This window comes from Peromyscus eremicus, chromosome 14 (genome assembly GCF_949786415.1).
Source record: "Peromyscus eremicus chromosome 14, PerEre_H2_v1, whole genome shotgun sequence".
NCBI lineage: Eukaryota > Metazoa > Chordata > Mammalia > Rodentia > Cricetidae > Peromyscus > Peromyscus eremicus.
The window spans coordinates 62,096,801-62,118,952 of NC_081430.1; the positions used below are offsets into that span (position 1 = coordinate 62,096,801).

The following is a 22,152-nucleotide window of genomic DNA, read 5'->3' on the forward strand; positions in this document are numbered from 1 at the left end:
ATATAATGATGAACTGTGAGAATAAATTTTAATATGAAAATAAAGGTACTGCCAAGAAAACAACATTCCAAACAATTCTCAACCTGAGGGCGCTCATGCACGTGCAGGAGCCAGGTCAGATGGGAAACAAATTGGGTTTTCTAGGCACAAGATCTTATTTATACAACTTGTTGGCTTGATCTGAAACAATAAATAAATAGATAGGTGGGTGGATAGATAGATAGATGATAGATAGATAGATAAATAGATAGATGATAGATGATAGATGGATGATAGAAAATGAAACTGTTTACAACAGAGAATCTCATTGTCCACTGTGTTGTTTTCTTTTTTCTTTTTTTTGTTATTATTGTTTTAATCTGAAAATATTCAGATTACAGCCATGCTATCAATGGCAGTATTATTTTGTTCTTGATTTGTGTAGCCAAAATTTATATGAATTCTCTTAATTTGAAAATAAAACAAAAGAAAAAAAACACACATAGACAGAAATGATTGGAAGCAGATGTATCAAAGCTATAACAGAGCCAAGAATCAAGAAAAGTTCTAAGTGGGCCTTGCTGCACATGTATGTGTGTATCTCTCTTTGAGTGTTTTTTTTTGTGTGTGTGTGTATGTGGGGGGGGGGGGGAGGGAGATCATTGTGCACCATACACTGACATCCATTCAATGTCAGTCAATGTCAGTCTCAAACTTGAGACAAAGACAGTCCAATTTCATGAAACAGGGTAATGAACACACAGGGCTTTGGATAATGTCAACTAGTCTCTTACATTCCCAGTTTTGAATCCCACTGCTCTGGCCCCAAACCCAAAATGTTGCCAAAGTTTGCATACTCCACACCCTGGGGACTCCACAGGATGACATGCAGCTACATCTCCAAATCTAAAACAATAAGAAATTTGATTACTATTACCAAAAGCAATTCAGGGTGAGACTTACTCATAAATAAATATACAAAATTAGATTTATGAGGAAATGTAAAGTGACTCCCCACAAATCTATGGTGACAACTTCCAATGAAGTGTTCGTTGTGGTGTTAAGTACATCAAACTGAATTTTGAAAGGGGTCTTAGTTTGCCCTGATATTTTAGATTGTATTTTACTGGCCAAATTCATATTATAGGGTGTTCACAGCACATCCACCAACAGTTCTAGTCTCTTATATTTAATGGTTTTATATATATATATATATATTTATATTTATATTTAATGGATATCTATCTATCTATCTATCTATCTATCTATCTATCTATCTATCTATTTATATATGTACCATAATATGTCGCCAGAGCTTGTTATCTTTTCTTTCATTAAAGAAGAGCATGTGAATGGAGGTGGTCACTGATAAAGATTTAGTCAAGGTATTCTGCACAGTAGGGCATCCTGAACCAGCATCACTTCATTCTCTAATGTGCTTTTGAAAAGTTGATAAAGACTTAATAGGAATGTGAAGTTACTGATAAAGGGACACTCAGAATGATTATTTCTGAGCAAGTCTCCAGGCTGATCTCTGTCATCTCAGTCCCAGGGCAGCTTCCTGCTCCTCCACGGTTTCTAACACACTCAGGATGTGGGTTGCAACACTGTGTCTCTTGCACAGTAATAGACCGCAGAGTCCTCAGAGGTCAGGCTGCTGAGCTCCATGTAGGCTGTGCTGGAGGATGTGTCTGCAGTCAGTGTGGCCTTGCCCTGGAACTTCTGATTGTAGTTAGTACTACCACTTCCAGCATAAATCCATCCAATCCACTCCAGGCTCTGTCCAGGCCTCTGCTTCACCCAGGTAATATAGTAGCTGGTGAAGGTGTAGCCAGAAGCCTTGCAGGACAACTTCACTGAGGCCCCAGGCCTCACCAGCTCAGCTCCAGACTGTTGCAGCTGGACCTGTGAGTAGACACCTGTGGGGAGAAAGGCAGTGTGGATATTATAACTACCTGAGTATATGACCCCCTCCTCATGTCTGGAATTTGGGAGGCCCTTACCTGTAACTACTCCCACCAGCAAGAGGATGATCCAGCTCCATTCCATGGTGAGGATCTTGTGTGCTCAGTGACTGTGGAGAGAACACTGATCATATGTTGTTGTGGGGTGTGGACATCTGTGTATTTAACACAATATACTCACATGATTTACATATTCATGAGGCAATACACTTCTTAGATAAGGACCTAGTCCAGCTGGAGAAGAAAGAGGTAGAGGAAACCTTGGCAAGCAACGGGATGCTAATGTCTAAATCCTAATCCTGTTTGAGGAAGTATCCATTCTTGAGACCTTTGCAGCCCTGTGGATTTAACATCAAGGCCTAATCTCTCAGTTTAAAAACAGAATCCCAACCTGAGACATTTAGTCCTATTTCTGACAAAAATTGATTTACAAGTCATCATAGTGATGAGGATAAATGTGAATGGAATTTTCAAAAACTCCTAAATTAGCAGAATTTGTAATCTTTAATGTGTAAGTAATTAGTATTTTCTTTTCCAGCAGGTTGGAGGTGTGTATTCCTGGTGTTTTTTTCCTTTATTTTCATTGTAAAATCCTTTTAATTTTGTCTATGTGTTCGCTTTCTATAGAGAGAAGGAAAGGTTGTGGAGTTGAGTGTAACAACATGGGAAGGATTTGAGAGGAGTTGGGTATGGAAACTGATAAGAATACATTGCATAAAAAACATGTTTTTCAAAAATCAGAAATAAATGAATAAACCTTAATACAATAATCAAGAAAATAAAAAGTCTGTGAAATATTTAGCAATATTTTTAATGTGTTTGAAAATTAGAAACTTCACATATCAATGATAGCAGATGTTGTTCAGCTAATAGACTAAGAAAGGAGTCCACAGAGGCTGTTGGGATCCTTCCATGCCTTATCTCATTTCTGTCCTGTTGATTATTGGCTCCACTGTGGGCCCGTCCATCCTGAGCTCCCTTGCAGTTTGGTATGTCAAAACTTACACCAAAGTTTTAGTTACTTTCTTGAACAATACCATATCAATGCTATTTCAATGCTCACAGAGCTCAGCTGCAGAGAAAAATAGCTCTTATTTTCTGGAGAGACTGAACAGATGTACCAGACATTGATTTTAAGTGCCTCTATTGTTATTAATATTCTTCTTAATGCCATCGTCTTCTCTGCTGATAGTTGGATCCAAATCCACATCATCTACTGATACTATAGAGTCACTACAGATAATTACAACATGCCAAATCACTGTGCCTAAGAAAAATAAGCATCTTGTTTTCTCAGGGTCATCATATTTGGCAGAAAATCATGTAGTTGGTCTAGTCTTGCTGCCATAAGAGGCACCTGTCATAGGTTTTCAGGTTAGAGTCTATAGTTCCTGGAGTACTGTGTACCTTCCAGTTCCTGATAAACCAAGCTGCTCCCTCAGGCAGGAAAACTTTCAAGATACCTCTGTTTCTCTATGTTCCCTAGAAGTCTATGAAGCATACAGAAGCTTGACAGGACAATTGGTCTTAGACATTAATATTTTAAATCCTTTTAACTTACAAGCATATTTGCATCCTGAAACTATGGTAACAATTCTAATACCTGCCATTATATTTTGTTTCTGATAAAAGTATAAAATGTTGGATTGTCACAGCATCAGTCTTGCTTTGCTCCTCCATTCTGGCCTGGTTACAATTCAGTTCTCACTGACCATTATCAGGAAACCCTGGCTTGGTAAGTAAGTGCTGGTGCTTACAAGGATTGTATCAATTGGACTTATATCATTGTTGAAGAATTACTTGTCTAAATGCTAGGAGAAAAAAGCTCATTTCACATCCATTAATATTGCTCATACATCTATTTCTGTTCTATAGTATACCTGGGAGATATTGAGAAGTTAACCCACAGACTCCTGGTGTCCAGAGTGTGCCCAACTTGCAGGCTCACTGTGGTCATCACATGTCACTGGCAGCTATATGAGCTGATTCACCCTGGCATTAGGCAACAGACTGTGATTCCCTTGGTTTTCACCTTCCCACTGTGCTATCTGAAGAGTTGTGTTTGTCTTGATCTCATTAACTCCATATTTTATAGTCTGTTTGTTCCCCAAACTATCTTGCACATAGCTTGGTCATTATAATGCTATCCTGAGAAGGATAAGGCCTGCCTGAATAAGTAAATTCTCTTTCCTGTTACAAAGACCTGAAATATGTAATTCAAATGAAGCAACATCAAACATCATTTCTCCCAAAGATGCTTTTCTAATTCTCAGATAAACATTCCAGCTTTCGTACCTTTACCCACAACAAAGAGTTCCATTGTAGTGAATGTGGAGCCAATGTTAACAAGAAAATATCAGCAAAAAAAGCAGAAAACTGTGATAAGGAAACTCTGTTGCCAATGGAAGGGAGTTAGAACACAGAGTGTAGATGATGTCACTGGCATGTGCACAATGGTCACTCAGACTTTTCCACAAGCCCAGGGCATAAGCAACATCTTCAAAGGAATCATTACATGGGACATTGGGTTTAAATTAATCTTTACAAGCATGCATATTCCCAATATGCATTGTACGAAAAATGTTAATTACCTCTACCCTATTAGAGAATTAACCCACTGGAAGCTGGAAGAGTAAACGACTTTTTTCGCCATCTATCTATGGTAATAACATTAATTCGTGGAAGATCTGGATTCTACTCCCCATGAGAGGAATTAAATTGAAAGTTTTTCAGACTACTTAAATTTCCCTGTGATCATTACCAAGTCTTAAAAATGCAGACCTTTTTGAAAAATATAGAAATTTTATTCTTATATTTATTCCATACGATAACAAGTGGCAAAGGGATATCTTACATGCACCATGAGGAAATAATGATACGCTTATTAGAGATTAAGCAAATAGTAATTATCATAGATTATGACACAGCAAAGGCTCCTTAGAAGACTTTTTGAACAGGAAGTGGAAACCACATAGTCTAAAATGTAATCGGACATAAGCTTTTTTATGAGGAAGCAAATAAAGGCAATTCAGTACTGCCTATGATGTGAGGGGCAATTAGTAGTTCTGAGTAGGCTACTCAGTTCTTAAGTGCTTCTGTTGTTCCTGAGCTCCTTCGTAGGGAGGTTTCTGTCTGAGTTCACACTGAAGTCTCCTCCAGTGTCTCTCTCTGGAACAGTAGACATGGCAGATAATGCAGATTCAAGGAAAATGGCTATTTGAGGTATTCCTACTGATAAGTGATGCTAGAGTTGAAGTCCCAATTACAAACTGTGTCTCCAGTAGTCCACAGTATGGTACCAGTATATTCTAAATTCCTGGATGCTGTTAGACCCAAAGAAAATGATGGTTGGTTACATAAATCTAGACAGTACAGGTGAGTGACAAGGTCTGCAAAGGTTTTATGAGGATAGATCTGATTCCTGCAGCTGCACCTGGGACAGTTCGCCTGAAAATAGTGAACATCACCATCAATAGTAAACTCAAACTTGGGCCACATGCCCAGTTTCCTTTCCTTAAATGCTGTGACACTCACTGTAGGGAGCAGCCACCAGGCCGAAAAGCAGTTCCAGAACATACAAAATTTGATGTAGACTCCTGTAAAAAGATGAGGGCACCTCAACCAGGGCTCAGCTTTTCAGTCTAAGACAAGGTGGTTTTCTTCATGGTGGAGTCACTAGAGTATATAAAAGGTGAGCAGAGTGTAGGTCAGTTGTTGCTCCAAGACAGGGTGATTTACCTGGTGTTGACTAGAAGAACTAGAGGCACAGATCCCAGGGATAGTTTCTTGATCCCTGCCTTTTTAACCATCTCTGATACAAGTCAGAAATGATGTGGATCCTGCCATCTAGACATTGCTCTGTGAACATGAAGATGGCCTCCTCTCTTTCCTTCATCCTCCAGGCTGTGAATTCTTCCCATGACCACTTTGCACTGCTTACTTGGAAGCATGACCATCATTAGAGAATCCTCACAACTGAGGACAGTCTGTGCATCCTGGCTGACCTAGTTGGATGTCCATCTAGTTTTTCATCTTTGGAAATCTCATCTTTGAGTCCCTGTGTCTTTATCTCTGATCTTTGGTCTGTGGGTGGCCTTAGGGAAACCAGGTCCTAACACTGTACAGACAGCTGTGCAGTGCAGGGTTTTGGGGATCCCCACCACTATGCACATGGTGCCGCCTTCTTTGTGACTCTATGAGAATTTCAGGGATATTTTTTACACATTATCTCTCATCTTGGGGTTGTTTGGAATTTTCCTAGTGATCATTCATAATCTGAAAAAAAAGTCACAGAACTGATTGTCAATCTTGTCAATTGGGTAGGGGGCATATGCTATATCCGATTTGATTTTATCTCTTGGATGAGGCACTGTGTTTTAGTGTCTGCACTTGGGTTAGATTTCAATTCCTATGAAACCTTGTAAGAGGAGATCACCAATCACAGCTCAAACACTAATGGTGCAGGCCCAGGCTTATCTGCACACATAACTTATAGTTCTTTGCTGTATTTCAGGTGGTTTCTTCACTGACACATTTAAAAATAGTAATTATTGGTGTAAACACATGAGTACTTGTTTAATATAATGTTTTTAATCACAATGAAAAACTATATACTATTTGTACAAAATATACCAACTTTTGGAATGAAACACCCCCTGAGAGCAAAGTCCTTAGAGCTGAGCCATGCACAGTTGACCTCATGAAATCCCTGCCCTGCATTACAGGGTGGGTAATAAAGCTTCAGTGATGTGTGAACCCCATCCAGTCTATGACACATTCCTTAGGCATAACAGCAACTGCTTTGTGTCAGTACTCTAGAAAGTACTCTGACATACAGAGGTATCTCAAAGTGGAGGGCATGGAGAATAGAAAGGACAATTTATTTCTTAATGGGAAAACAAGTATAATGTCAAAGTCAGCTGTGTTTCAAAAGCTGTTTTCGTTAAAAAAATTATTCCTAAGACTAGAGATGCCACTGCTGGTAAAGGCAAGATTCATAACCAAAAAGACATGAAATATTACCACAAACACCATCTTGAGAGTCCCAGTGAGAAATAAGCAAATGTGACTTTACAAAAACACAGTTTTAGTGATCGGAGAGAGAAGTGACCCCAAAGCCTCCCTGCCCTTAGGGAGTTAGAAGCAAAGACAGAGAAAACAAGGAGTTTTTCTTTCCAGTTCTGCAGTCTTGAGTTCCTGGGTTGAGCTAGAGCTCAGCGCCCCCTGCTGGTCTCGACCTCCTCTGCAGGGATGTTTGTGTCTGGACTCATGCTGAAATCCCCTCACTGTGCCTCTTGCACAGTAATATGTGGCTGTGTCCTCAGTGGTCACAGAGTTCAGCTGCAGGAAGAACTGGTTCTTGGATGTTTCTCTGGTGATGGAGATGCGGCTCTGCAGGGATGGGTTGTAGTAGGTGCTACCACTATAACTTATGTACCCCATCCACTCCAGCTTCTTCCCTGGGGACTGCCTGATCCAGTTCCAGTAATCACTGGTAATGGAGTAACCAGTGACAGAGCAGGTGAGGGACAGTGATTGAGAGGGCTTCACCAGGCCAGGTCCTGACTCCTGAAGCTGTACCTGGGACAGGATACCTTCGGACAAGAAGAGACAATTCTGTCAATCATAGGTTGGTTGTCACAACACTTCATAAACACATCTACGAACATGTTAACACTCACCAGGAAGGCCTGTCACCAGGTACAGAAGTCCCAACAGTCTCATCTTCTAGGCTACACCTCCTTTTCCTCTGGGTTAGCCTCCTGTGAGAGAGATGTGAGCTCCCACAGTCCAGGAGGGGATTTTAACTTAGAACTAGAAGATGCATTTGCATGTGGGGAGTCAGCCTTGTCTATAAAGGGAGAGGGTGGATATTACTCCATTTCGCTATTGCAATAAGGCCATCACTGTGTCTGACTTCCTGTAGTGTGAGTCTGGAATAAGAGGGCATGGGGACTACAGGGATCACAGGAAACACACCTTGGCACAACCAACCTCCACTTCCTAGTCCATCCTCCCCACCTCCTGTACTTTTGTATTCTCATGTCAATGCCAACCTTCTTTTCACACAAGACTCCTGAACACTGTCTTTCTGATTAGTAAGCCCTCACTGCTCCTGCTTTTCTTCCTTTTCCCACACATGAGATGGGTTTCCATATTTCCTGGAAAATTGGGACAGTGTCATATTGCTGCTTCACCGGTTCCAACCATATTTCCTGCTCCATCCAGTCTGTGGAACGTAGAGGAAAAAGATGCTGAGAGAAGCAGCTGGGAACTCTGCACACCTTGAACGTCACTCGGGGATCTCATTCATTCTGTATCCTGTCTTGGGTCACAGGGCACCAGGTTAGACACATGATAGTATCATCAGAGTTGGTGTGTGATAGCCCCGCCACAGTGACTATGGATACAGAGGACATTCTCCTGCCTCAGGTCTCTGTACTGACTGAGGCTCCTCTTAGAGTTTGCAGCATGTGTCAGTGCTTGGGCAAAATATGAGTCTTCCCTCTTTTCTCATCCTCGTAGTAGTTTTTAATTTATGGGCAAGTCTTTTTTCCTTGAATAAAGTTTTTTTTTCTCATATAATATATCCCAATTAGAGTTTCTCCTCCCTCTTCAATTCCCAAGTCCTCCCTCCCCGTCCCATCCAGATACATCATCTTGCTGTTTCTCTTTAGAAAACCAACAAGCTTCTAATGAACAATAATAAAATAAAATAAATTGAGTTCAAACAAAAACTAGCACATCTGAACAGGACAAAACCAACAAACAGAAGGAAAGGAGCCCAAGAAAAGTCAGAAGATACAGGTGCGGATGCAGAGACTTCCTGATGTAAACACCCTGGAATCCCATAACAACTCAAAATTAGAAGACATGCTATATAATCAAAGGAAATGTCAGATAACATAAGAAATAAATAAAATAACAAAAGCCATGTGATATTATGAGACAAGGGACCTCCAAAATGCATTTGAACTTGATTTCTGATGACCGTCTATTGCTGAAAATACAGCCTATGCTTGAGAGTAGCTGATTTCTTCAGTCAGACTCCCTTTGCAAAACTGAATTTTCATCTGCAAGTTGTTATCAATTGGAGATAGCTTCTGGGCTAGGGATAGGTGCATGTGTCACTTCTCCTTTCAGCTCTAGGATGCCATCTGGTGCAGACCCATGCAAGCCCTGTGCATGCTGCCTTAGTGTCTCTGAATCTTTATGTGCAACTATCCTGTTTCTTTAGAGGCCTTATTTCCTTGGTCCTTCTATCACATCTCACTTTTATGCTTTTTTGTCATCTTTTTCAGTGTTCTATGAGCACTGAGGGGAGGGATTTGATGAAAATATCTCATATAGTGCTGAGTGTCCAAGGTCTCTCATTCACAGAATTTTCTCTGGCTGTGGGTCTCTGTATGTGTCCCCATCCACTGCAGAAGGAAGCTTCTGTGACGATGGCTGAGCAAGGCACTGATCTTTGAGTATAGCAGAATGCCATTGAGAGTTATTTTATTGTAATCTTCTTTCTATAGAACAATAATATTTATTTTTATCCTAGGTTCCTGAACTATCTAGTCTCAGATTCTTGGTCACTCAGTAATATAAAGTACGGGTTCTGTTTCATGTAGGGGTCTTTTGCCAATTCATATATTGTTGATTACTCCCAGAAGCTTTTTCCACCACTGACCTAGCATGTCTTGAGGCTGGATACCATTATAAATCCAAGGCGTTTTAGCTTATGTTGGTATTAGTTTTCTCCTTTGGAATCATCTACTGTGTTAGGTTTCCATACTACCTCTCAAATGGCCCTTAATTTTAGCTCTCTTTCCCCTTATTTTCTCTGTTGCTCCCCTTTTCCTCACCCTCCCCTTTGATCCTCCCTTCTAGTTGTCCCCCGGTGCACTCACAACTATCTAAGCTATTTAGTTTTCCTGTAGAAGATCTATCCTCTCCACCACAATCCCTTAAGACTTAAAGATCTCTCTTGTGAATCTGGGTTTTCAATTCTGGCTCTGCATAATTCATTCTTGACAGGAGGTACAAGAACAAATACAGGAGTTGATGGAGACTGTATCATTTAAAGGCACACAACATTTCTGATCACAGACTAGGGATTATCACTTTCATTGGCAATTAGAAATATTAAACATACTGTTTTGTTAGAAATATAATTGGCTATCCTGTATTATTGTTGAATCTGCCATGAATGATCTAAGGAGTTTAATGAGAAGGAGTATTAACCTGAATACTTGTACAGATAGTGTTAATTCCAAGGGCAAGAATAAAATCAAGATCACAATTTGCCAAATTTGAGGCAAGCTTGATTTCTATTGGTGTGCACCCAAGACCAGGTCAGTTACTGCCTCTAAGTCAGGTTAAAGAGAGCATCCCTGAATCCACCTCTTGGGACCCTCTGAGGAGTAAAATCCTGAATAGTTTTACCTAATGGAGTCAATGGGGCAATAAGGAAAAAACAAAAACCTGAAAAAACATCATATGGCCACCCTCCATTTGATTAGATAGCAAGGGTCAGGGTATTCTCAAAAACAAATCGAGGTCATGGGTTGGGAAAGGTCAGTTTCCAGGAAACAGAGAGCAACTCAACTCTCACAGCAAATAAAAATTTATTTTTGAAAATACAGCATAATGGCTCCCGCCTTTAAAATGGAGTCAGGCAGGTTCCTCCATAGAATAGAAGACAGGCTTCAACAATATCTTTATTGTCCATTCATCAGCTGATGGGCCTCTAGGCTGATTCCAGTTCTCAGATGCCGTGAAGAGGGAAACACTGAATAAAAAAGATCTGGTATCTTTGCAGTAGTGAGTCCTTCGGTGTCTGCCCAGGAGTGATGTAGCTAGGTCACATGACATTTCTATTTTTAACTTTTGGAGGAAATTCAGACAAAATTTCATAGGGACAGCAACAGTTCACACTCTCACCAACCATGCATTGTGATTACCCTTTCTCCCATTAATCATCAACATTTGGTGCCATTTGTTTCCTTAATAAATGACATTCTTACAGGGATAAGATGAAATCTAAATCTATTTTTTTAATTTGCAATTCACTTTGGATCAAGATGTTGAAAACTGTAAGAAAAGCTTATTAGCTGTTTGTGTAATAGTTGTGTTTCCATCCCTTGAAAACCCTGTGAATTTCTCAAAGCACCACTGCTGTCTGTCTGTAGGGGGAATTCATTCTTGGCCTTTCAATGGCTTAGGAGATAACTGTGTAGGTTTTGCCAACAAATCAAGAAAGAACCCCCTTTATGTGTTTGTATTGAGTTTCACACTCCACATACTTGGGATGCTCTCTCTGTCTTTTGGGTACGTGAACCGTGAACCATTAACAAAACTGTCAGCTCAGGATTGTCTGCTGGAGCTCTTTGCGCTGCTGAGGATCAGAGCAGCAGGGAAGCAGAGTGAGGAAGGTCACGGTGATTGAGGTTGAGATTGGAACCTGACTGATCATAGTCTGATCCTTTAAAGTGTCAGTCAGTAAAATTCTGACAGGGTGTGCGACTTGGGAGTGGATACTTTCCCAGGCAGCTGCACTGATTTCTCTCAATGAGCTCCTTTGCATTGCCTTAACACCACAGGGATAAACTCTTAACCTCTGGGTGATGTGTATAGTTATAGAAAGCCTGCTGTGGTAGATTTTACAACCCTCTGGCCTGCACCTCTATCACTTACCATGATGCTTACGAGCTGCTCCCTCCCACAATAGAAATGACTGAATGTTAAAATGAGGAAAGAGAAAGGAGGTTCTCTGCAGAAGGGAGATACCAACACTCACAGGAAATACCCCCATCTTCACACTGCTCTGGCTCCATTAGTATGAAGTTCCTATTCTTGTCCACAATGGCAGCTGTGTCCAGTTCATGGAAAATGATACAATGTAGTGATGTGTCATTAGAATACCATGAATCAGTTTTACCTAAAGGACTTCTGTATGCACCTTTTACTGATGAATTCATTAGACTTCATAGAAAATGTAGGAAATCAAAGGCACTAAGGAATCTGTGAGAAAAGTAAACTTTCCTGTGCTTAGCGATTTCCTTCATTTCAGCAGCAAAAGATGGCAGTTTAAATATTTGTGTTCACACATTTTTAGACATTCAAGTGAAATTTCTAGCAACTCTTGATACCCATATTTCCCATATTTTTATACTATTTTGTATTCCTTCATTTACTCCTTGGTTGTACTGGAAGGATTACATGATAACACTTGTTGTAATTAATTAACTAACATAAGGACAATGCCATGTAAGTCAGTAGTGAACAATACATCCTCTGCAGTCTGAGGAGGTAAGCTGTTGTATGCAGCACAGGTGTGGCAGACTAATAGGCATCTCCAATTGGAACCCAGAGTTAGACCCAAACATCATTCATTGCAGAGGGAAGATGCACATTGCCAGAAGGTCATCATCCTATCACCATAGGAGGTTCTGCACCTTTGAGGTAGATAGGATGAGCATCTGTCTCTTGCCTCCTTGGTCAATCTAGGTTCATGGGTGCAGCAGAGTTCTGAGGAACAGACAGGCTGTCTTCTGGATTTCAGTACACAGGGGGAAACTCTCTAAATTCATGAAGGAAAATCTACTCACTGTTTAACAATTCCTTATGCAAAAGGACAGTCAGTATTAGAAGCAAGGCACAGAGGCAAGGCACAATACAATGGTGCTGATGGTGGGATTTGGCATTGTCTATAGTATATCCGATAATACTGTTTAAAAAAATTATAAGCATATCTTACCTCAGGATGCACTTATTAACTTGTTAGTCATGGTGTCAACAATAAACCTGGGCCTGGATTCTCCCAGCTCTTTCTGGAACATATGACATGTCTTTCAATAATCAAGAAAATCAAATACCCCCTCACCCCCAACTTCATTTGTTTTTAAAACTAATGGCTGGTTCCATGCTTCCTCAGCATGTGATCCTGGTACTCACAGCAGAGTCAAATCTTTTCTGAGTAGTGCTCAGCATTTTGTTCTGTTTACAGTGTGTTGTGTATTTAAATGTGTACATCAGAACTGAAGACAGACTTGTTTAGAGATTTATTTATTTCAAAGATTAGTAGAGGTTATGCCTGTATAGAGGAATCCTGGGAAATGTGATCTACGATTTGAAATCAACAGACATAGAGTATTTTAACCCCTCATGTCCCTTTGCTGCTTCTGCTGCTGACCTGGAGCTCCCTGTGTGCTCAGTGCCCCCTGCTGGACTTGAACACCTTGTTGGGAGGTTTGTGTCTTAGCTTACAATTCCTTCCTCTCTGTGTAAAACAGCAGTACATAGCAGTATCTTCATTTCTCAGACTGCCCATTTGCAGGTACAATGAGTTCTTATAATTGTCTCTGGAGATGGTAAATTGGTCCTTCACAGACTCTGCGTAGTATCTTGCACTTCCATCATATTTTATAGTTGCTACCCATTCCAGCCCCTTCCCTGGAGCTTGACGAAACCAGTGCATCCAGTGATCACTGAAGGTGAATCCAGAGGCTGCACAAGATTGTTTAACTGTACCAAGCTGCCATGAGGTTCTATTAGCTGCACCTCACATTGGACTCCTGAAAACACAGAGAACCATAGTCAGAAATCTGTCACATATATCCATTATCTCACTTACTCATGTCCTCTTACACAAAGAGAATCTCTTCCCTATAAATTACCTTTTATAAGAGCAACAATAAAAACCCATATAAGTCACATTTCCATGGTGACTGGTCTGTGTTTAGAGCTGATGGGAAGATCTGGCTGAAATCATGAAGTTGTTCTATATACTTTTTCTAGTTAAAGTTTCACCACACTTTATCCATTTCATACTTTTTTGTACACAAGTCATACATTATATCTAGTAATGTGGTCTCCTTTTAAAAAACATACAATTGAAAAGGCATCACACACTGTCACATTTCTGGATGAAGCTCAGGTCTGGTGTGTCATCCTAGTGCCTGGGTTTGTGCTTCTTGGTGCTGGACACCTGGGACAGCTCTTGGTCAGAGTCAGATGTGTCTGGTGAAGTTTCAATGTCCCCTCACTGTGGTGGGGACTCTTTTGATTTTCTTTCATTCTAGTAGTTCCTGCAAGTTTGGATACATGTTTTATTTTCAGAAAATGTACTTGATAGGAGAAAGCTACATATTTGTAGTCTCACGTGCTAAGCATCCATACACATGGAAACTTGTTTAACCATCAGCACAGTCACAGAAGTGAACACACATCTCACCTTGAACACATCCACAGGTGGGAGGTGACATCTCCTTGTGACTTTAGTTTTCACTGCTCTGGTGATTAGAGAAATTGATGCTCTGCTATGACTTTGTCGATTCACAGTCTGGTCTCCATAAAAATATCGTCTATTCTTTCACCTGATTTGAATCAATATTCTTATTATCTAGTTGTCTTAGTCATTTGTATAATGTAGAACTTATTCCCTGCACTAGGAAGGGTGTTCTCAGGGAAAGAACCAAGGGAATGTAGAAACACGAACACACATTTGCAATATTACTTTATAACCCATGGCTATCTTCCCACTGACTGCCCACTAGGTATTCATAGAACTTGGTAGCTGCTCTGTTCATGACACTGGATGCCTTAAAGGTCACTAATCAGGGTTGGGGGCCTGGAAGCTCCCTGTAGATACAATATAAGAAGATCCTCTGATATTAAGTCTGTTTTGGAAGGCTGAAAGAGACGGAGACTGCCATTCACAGGGAATTATAACTGCAGCAGCAATCAACTATATCTGCAAGTGGGCATGATATATAGGCTAAGTTTCTCCTTCCCACCCGGTCCCATGGTCCAGACAAAACTCTCCCACCCAAAGTCCCGCAGCCACTTATAAAATAGAGGCCTTTATTAATTGCAATCTGTATGGCCTATGGCTCCAGCTTATATTAGCTAGCTCTTTCAACTTAATTCAACCGAGTCGCTCCCGGACCAGGCTATAGTGCTTCACCTCACAGCCATATGGGCTCAAGGTTCCTTCAGCTGCCATGCGCTGAAACTGTGGCTCTCCTACAGCAATCCTGGCTTTTGGAGGGAAAACCATTACCTGCATCGTTGACGGTCCCAGTGCTCAGCAAACCAGTTCCTGGTCGCAGATCCCTGGTCTGGCTGTTCAGCCTGGAGAATTCAGCAGTTCCTGCATGTCTCCAGCTGCTCATCCAGCACTAACACTGCTTCTCCGGCCCTGGAAGCAGTCTGGTCTCTGCTGCCTTTGCTGTTCACCGCTTCTCTGCTTGCAGTTCACTTTTCCCATGGCGTCGCATCGCTGCTAGGCTTTCCAAGATGTTGCCTGCCATTTGCCTTTCTCATGGCTTAGCATGTCCATTTCTCACCTCAGCTTCTTCACAGCCCAAAGCCTGCAGACCTTCGCCACCAAGTGCTGGCTCTGCTTTCCCTGGCTCTTGGCATCTGCTGTTTGGGAAACTAGGATGCTTCACGGGTCTCAGCTATGGACACCTGGCTGCATTTTCTGAAGCTAGCGGTCTCTGGAGCTGTTTCTTGTTATTACTGGTGGTTTCTGGAACTGCCAAGTCTGCTATGGATAAACCTACATCATTATTATTATTATTATTATTATTATTATTATTATTATTATTTACTAAATCTATGAATTATTTAAACCTACATTCTATAGGACTGCTTTATAAACCTTAGCTAAGTCTTACATTCTATAGGACTACCTTAATAAATATACTTCTTGTACTACCTTAGCAAATATACTTCTTATCTTATTTAAAATTATATCTGCAATTAACATGGCCATTTATTACTACATGTTTTAAAGAAATTCTGTAAATCTATTCAAACACTTAAAGATTTCTTAATACTTAGAAGAGATTTAGAAGGTTGATCTCTGGGAGTCCAATTATCGAGAAAGATGTTGAGACCAAGGTTGGATAAAGCACAGGGACAAATAGCCAAACGAATGGAAACATATGAACTATGAACTAATGGCTGAGGGGTCACCAACTGGATCAGGCCCTCTGAATGGGTGAGACAGTTGTTTGGCTTGATCTGTTTGGGAGGCATCCAGGCAGTGGGACCTGGTCCTGTGCTCATTGCATGAGTTGGATGTTTGAAACCTGGGGCCTATGCAGGGTTGGTTGGCTCGGCCTGGGAGGAGGGGACTGGACCTGCCTGGACTGAGTCTACCAGGTTGATCTCAGTCCTCGGGGGAGGCTTTGCCCTGGAGGAGGTGGGAATGGGGGGTGGGCTGGGGAGCAGGTGAGGGGGGCCGGAGTGGGGAGAACAAGGGAATCCGTGGCTGATATGTAGAACTGAATTGTATTGCAAAATAAAAAAAAAAAGAAATAAAGAATAATTCTGAGTCAAAAAAAAGAAAAGATATCTGTGAGAGATTTCTTAACTATTATCACTTTACATATAACAGAACTAACTTAATATTAAGCAAACATCTATAAGATATTTCTTAACACCTAGAAAAGATTTTTTAGCTAAATTATTAACAAGACCAGAAGTATGCAAATCATTTCTGAAGTTCAGAGTTTACAGTAAATTTCAGAGTTTATAGTCAGCTTTGATATTATTCTAAAAGTTCTTGAGAGTTTGAAACAATAGTTTAATTCTTTAACAGCACTCTCAACCCTGGGATTTAGCAAATATTGTATTATAACAACTCTATTAAGAGCTATCTCAGTTTACAACAAACCCAAAAAGAAAGAAAAGCGATAGGAAGAAAAAACTTTTTAAGGAATACTTTGTTTTTGAATTGCATAACTAGTCATTCCATAATAGTCAATTTCCCATTCAGGAGAAAGTAATTGCCTAAGTTGGAGGTGGGTTCCAGATCTGAATCATTCAGCAAGTTCCCCTGCTAAACTATTTGTCTTGAAAGTTTAATATATTTGTAAGTGACTTGATTGCTCTTATAGGTGCTGTGGGATGTTCTGTATGGCAAATGTGTTAATAAATAAAACACTCATTGGCCAGTAGCCAGACAGGAAGTATAGGCAGGACTAACAGAGAGGAGAATTGAGGGAACAGAAAGGGAACGGGGAGACTGCCTGCAGCCACCGCCAGGACAAGGAAGATGTAAGGTACCAGTAAGTCACAAGCCACGTGGCAAAGTATAGATTAATAGAAATGGGCTGAATATAAGAGTAAGAGCTAGACAATGATAGGCCTGAGCTAACGGCCAAGCAATTTAAATAATATAAGTGTCTGTATGTTTATTTTATAAGTGGGCTAAGGGACTGCCAGGGCTTGGAGGGACCCGGAGAGAAAACTCTCCAGCTACAAATGGCACCCCACGTTGGGCACCAGATACTGGTGAAATTATTAAGGCCACTCCACGTAGTTAAAAGGGAGGTTTATTTAGTGGCATAACTTACAAATGAAGGGATAGGTAGGTTGCAGGGTCTGGGGAAGATGTAGCACAGTCAGGCAGTGTTCTCTGGAGAACTCTGCTCGGTCTACCTCTATCATCCAGGGTCCAGGAACCAAGAGAGGGTGGCACATCCAGATCTTGAGTCTTCAGGGTCCTCTCTTTGCCCCGCCTTGTAGGCATGACAGTTACCAAAGCCTCAATGGGGGTTGGAACTTCCAGATCAAAGCTAGAATGGCTACCCACTACATATAGGTAGCTTTTTTTTGTAATACAACTACCATAAAAAATCTCTCTGCACAGCTATAAGGTATTTTCTCAAAGGAGCCAAAAACCACAATGTTCCAAGTTCTGTATTTGTACAATTTTTCCTTGGAACTAACACTCAACAAACTCTTAAACTATTTTCCTTCTTCTTATTCTTTTAAAAGCTGTATTTTAAGTTTACCATGACTGTCCTTTTGAGCCCAAAAAAAAAGTTTTTTCCAGGCAATGTTGCCATATTTAGTGAAAAAACTACCTTTCCCAAAATGCATCTTTCAATATCAGTCCGCTGTTACAAGCTTCCTTACAGACTCCATTTCCCATAGTTCTTTTTGGGTCTGGGAGTCAACTTCCAGTTCCCTTTACCAGGTTTGCTTTCAAAGTTTTTGCCTGTGAGGTTTGAACCAAGCATTTTAGGTTTTCAACTATGGGACAGTGGGAGATCTCTGCTCTCCCTGAGCTGGCCCAACAGGCATTTTTCTTTACTCTGATACTGGCCCCTGGATAGAATAGCAACTACCCAGTTAGAGTGAGTGTGAGGCGAGTACTCTGGATATCAGCCTCCCTTGGGGTTTGTGTTTGCCTTGGCCAGACAGTCAGAAACCAAAGCACTTAAAATAGAGATTTCCCACAGCTCCTTCAGAGAGATTTTTCTCCCAGACAGACATCTCGATCTGCTTGTTATTAGGGAAGAGTTTTGTTCTCCCTAAGCTCACATTAGGACAGGTGTACCTCCCTACATTTCACCTGTCCCTGTCACCCAATGGATTGTCCATGTGCTCTCAGACAGAGCTTATCACAAGAGGCAATAACCTGACTTCAGGGCTTTCATATCCTCTCCTCACCGGGAGTCAGTGAAAACAAAGCTTTTCTCAGAAAGGTCCTTTCTCTGATAGGAAAGAGCTTTTCTCAAGGAGATTTCTTTTTGCAGCTGTGAACACTGCATAGCCCCACCTACCAAGCCCAGGCTTACAGGAAGGCAGGAGATCTTGCTGTTCCCACTGGCTTTGGCTTTGCTTGTACACTAGTAGTTTTCTCTCGGGTCCTGCACCTTCCTGCCTCAGCTCCAAGCTTGAGGAAGCTGTTGACAACTGCCGGAGCCCTAGTATCCCCCAAATGCACTCCAACTTGGAGGTGGTGACCAGTAGCCTCACGGTTGTTGGTCAAAGCCAGGATACAATGCTACCAGAGAGGGTTTGTATTGCTTCAGGGGATCTTTGCATTAGGATGATTAGGAACACCTTTTTATTCTGATAGATGCTCACTCAGAAACAAAATCTTTGATGCCTCAGCTCAGCTGCAGCTGAGAGGTTCAGGATTTACTGCCTTCTTCCTAGCCAGCAGTTTCCTGCTCTCTGTGGCTTCTCCCAAGCACTTCCTCAGGGGATTCTGACTGCTCCCTTTTACTAGCTTGAAGAGACAGAGCTTAGAAGAGAGGTTTTTGGGAAGTCAAGCCCTGCCTCCATCATTGCAGGGAGGATTTTTAAAACCTGAAAGAAGGACAGAACTTAGAGAGGTTTTGCTGTTTTAAGAGGTTTGTCACAGGTGATTTGCCATACTAATTATCTCTAGGTCATTCTTATTTTTATCCTTTACATAAAGAAAACAAAGTTCTGAAAGGCTTTTAAGAGAGAGATTAAGTTTTTTAAGAGAGCTTTTTAGTGTGAAAGAGAAAGATTAAGTTTTTCCTAAGACTTCTGTTCTCTAAACTTTTTTGGCTTCATGGCCAGGAGGGAACTAGTTCTGAGGGTAAGATGTTGCACTGCTGAAGGAGCAGAGGAGTTTTGCTTCTGTCCACAGCTCATGCAGGGGAAATCTCTTTCCTCTTCTGCTTTTTCAGCATTTTTGGTGTCCCCAGGCCAAAGCTTCCATAGGAATCTTTTTTTCTACCCAGTGAGCTCAAAGAAGAGCTTTCCTCTGCTGGTACAACTCAAAGAAGATGGATTTTTTTTCCCAGTTGTGTTCGTAGCCCCATTGTTCCTCTGTCTAGTTGTTTATCTTTCTGCTAAATTTTCTTCCTAATATTCTTACATTATATTTCTATTTCCTACCTAACTCTAAATTTCTTCCTTCACTATATTACTGCATTCTACCTTCCTTATTTTTTATAGATATGAGAGAGAGAGAGAGAGAGAGAGAGAGAGAGAGAGAGAGAGAGAGAGATCCTGTATAGACAGAATCTTACTCTGCAGCCTCACAGCATTTCACAATTTACCATATACACCTGAGAATAAAATACCATTGCCTTCATTTTTCAATTCCTTATCGGCATGCCTACACTCACAACGTCCCTGCAATCCTTTCACAAAGTTCTAGGGTTACTTTTTTCTTTTTTATCTTTTTCTTTGTCTCTGTTCAGGTGCCATCTGTGGTGGACTAGGACCCACCATTATTTACCCCAGGGACTCTTGAGGAATGAAGGATAAGAGACTTAGTTAGAAATAAAGAGGGAAGAGAAAACAGAGAACACACAGGATAGCCTCAGGTGGGCCTGAATCCTTATGCACTGGCCCAGAACTTGATTCCTTAGGTCTATTTATAACATTGCCAAGGGGTAAAGCAAAAGACCTATTCCTTGCTAATTAGACCATTACAGACACTTGGTACCCAAGCCCATGGTCCAACCAACCTCTTATGCAATCCTGCTGGGTACAGCCACTAGGAAACCTAGTGGGCTACTACATTTTACATCTTCCTTTTTCTGTGGCTGGATTACTTCTCTCCCCAATGGTGGCACTTGTAGTACCAAGCATTAGATATTTGAGACTTCAATTATTTTTTTTTTGAAATTTAATCAATCCAAGAAACTGTGGCTCCTCCCTCTACTAAAACATTCACATAAATATGTCCTCACATAATTGTGTCATGAGTTGATAAGTGTTGATATCACAGATGTATTTTGAAAAAAAAATGGCAAGGCATAGTCTCTCTAGTCTGTAGTCCTTGGAGAGCATCAAAGTATCACTTATTATCCTGGAGACATAGCTCAGTTGGTAGAATAGTTTTTGCATGCCTGAAGCCCTGTGTTCATCTCCACCATTGTATGATAAGCAAGAGGTTGGAGCAGGAAATTCGTAGGCTTGAGGTGTGCTTGGACTACATGAAACTGTATTTAAAAAAGAATAGAGAAGTAAGATGGATTAAAAAAAACTTGAAAATTTACTTAGTATGAGTTTCTAGTTTTACATAGAAGTATAAGATTTCAGCATGATATTACTATACTCTTTATTTGTAAACTTTCTTCCTGTCTTTGCATAAATTATTTATATTTTTATAGGAAATTAGGTAAAGGTTAAAATATAATAATTAGAAATCTAGGATAAGGTTCAACGAATAATAATTATATTGAATTGAAGTAACAAAATGTGTCTAAAGCCTAGCTCAGTGGTACAGTATATCAGTCCTAAAGCTCAAAGATTTACCCTCAAAAAGAAGAATTACTATATAAATATAAATACTATCTGAGATTATTCTTTCAGCAATGATAAAAACATGTTTTGAAGACCTGTGTTAACCATTTATTTCCTCCAGGGCTGACCTTTCCCACCTACCATAGAGATCTGCTGCTCCCCATCACAAAGGTACTCCCAGTACTTCTGTGACCTTCCTAAGACACTTTTGCTTTTTAAGTGCAGATGTAGAATATTGCAGAAAACCACATCAGGTAAACATGAGAAATAAGCAATGTGACATTACAAAAACACAGTTTTCATAATCAGAGAGAAAAATGACCCCAAAGCCTCCCAGGCCTTAGGGAATGAGAACCCAAAACAGAGAAAACCACAATTTTTTTCTTTCCAGCTCTGAAGTCTTAGAGTTCCTGGGCTTGGTTAAAGCTGAACGCCCCCTGCTGGTCCAGACCTCCTTTGCAGGGAGGTTTGTGTCTGGGCTCATGCTGAAGTCCTCTCACTGTGTCTTGCACAGTAATATGTGGCTGTGTCCTCAGTGGTCACAGAGTTCAGCTGCAGGAAGAACTGGTTCTTGGATGTTTCTCTAGTGATGGAGATGCGGCTCTTGAGGGATGGGTTGTAGTTGGTGCTACCACCATAACTTATGTACCCCATCCACTCCAGCTTCTTCCGTGGGGTCTGCCTGATCCAGTGCCAGTAGTAACTACTGGTGATGGAGTAACCAGTGACAGAGCAGGTGAGGGACAGTGATTGAGAGGGCTTCATCAGGCCAGGTCCTGACTCCTGAAGCTGTACCTGGGACAGGACACCTTCAGACAAGAAGAGACAATTCTGTCAATCACAGGTTGTCACAACCCCTCATGGACACATGTATGAAATGGTAACACTCACCAGGAAGGGCTGTCACCAGGTACAGAAGACCCAACAGTGTCATCTTCTAGGCTACACCTCCTTTTGCTCAGAGGTCAGCCTCCTGTGAGAGAGATGTGAGCTCCCACAGTCCAGGAGGGATTTAACTTAGAGCTAGAAGGTGTATTTGCATGTGGGGAGTCAGCCTTGTCTTTAGAAATGGGGAGGGTGGATACTGACTCTGCTTGGTTATTACAATGTAGTCATCACTTCCTTTGCCCTCCTGTACTATGAGTCTGGAATAAGAGAGCATGGGGACGACAGGGATCACAAGAAA

At 41.0% G+C, this 22,152-nt stretch overlaps 3 gene segments (V, D, J or C); all 3 read right to left on the minus strand.

Annotated features, from left to right (window-relative positions):
* Window positions 1-769: 769 nt before the first annotated feature.
* Window positions 770-2,028, minus strand: LOC131923951 (Ig heavy chain V region VH558 A1/A4-like). The segment is given in 3 exon segments: window positions 770-871; window positions 1,588-1,898; window positions 1,983-2,028. Coding segments are annotated over 3 exon segments (459 nt in total).
* Window positions 2,029-5,205: 3,177 nt separating this feature from the next.
* LOC131923952 (Ig heavy chain V region 3-6-like) lies at window positions 5,206-7,667 on the minus strand. The segment is given in 3 exon segments: window positions 5,206-5,283; window positions 7,236-7,537; window positions 7,625-7,667. Coding segments are annotated over 3 exon segments (423 nt in total).
* Window positions 7,668-20,686: 13,019 nt separating this feature from the next.
* Window positions 20,687-21,942, minus strand: LOC131923902 (Ig heavy chain V region 3-6-like; the record flags this gene model as incomplete). The annotated part of the segment is given in 3 exon segments: window positions 20,687-20,706; window positions 21,467-21,775; window positions 21,858-21,942. Coding segments are annotated over 3 exon segments (372 nt in total), but the record flags the coding sequence as incomplete, so codon positions are not given.
* Window positions 21,943-22,152: the final 210 nt, after the last annotated feature.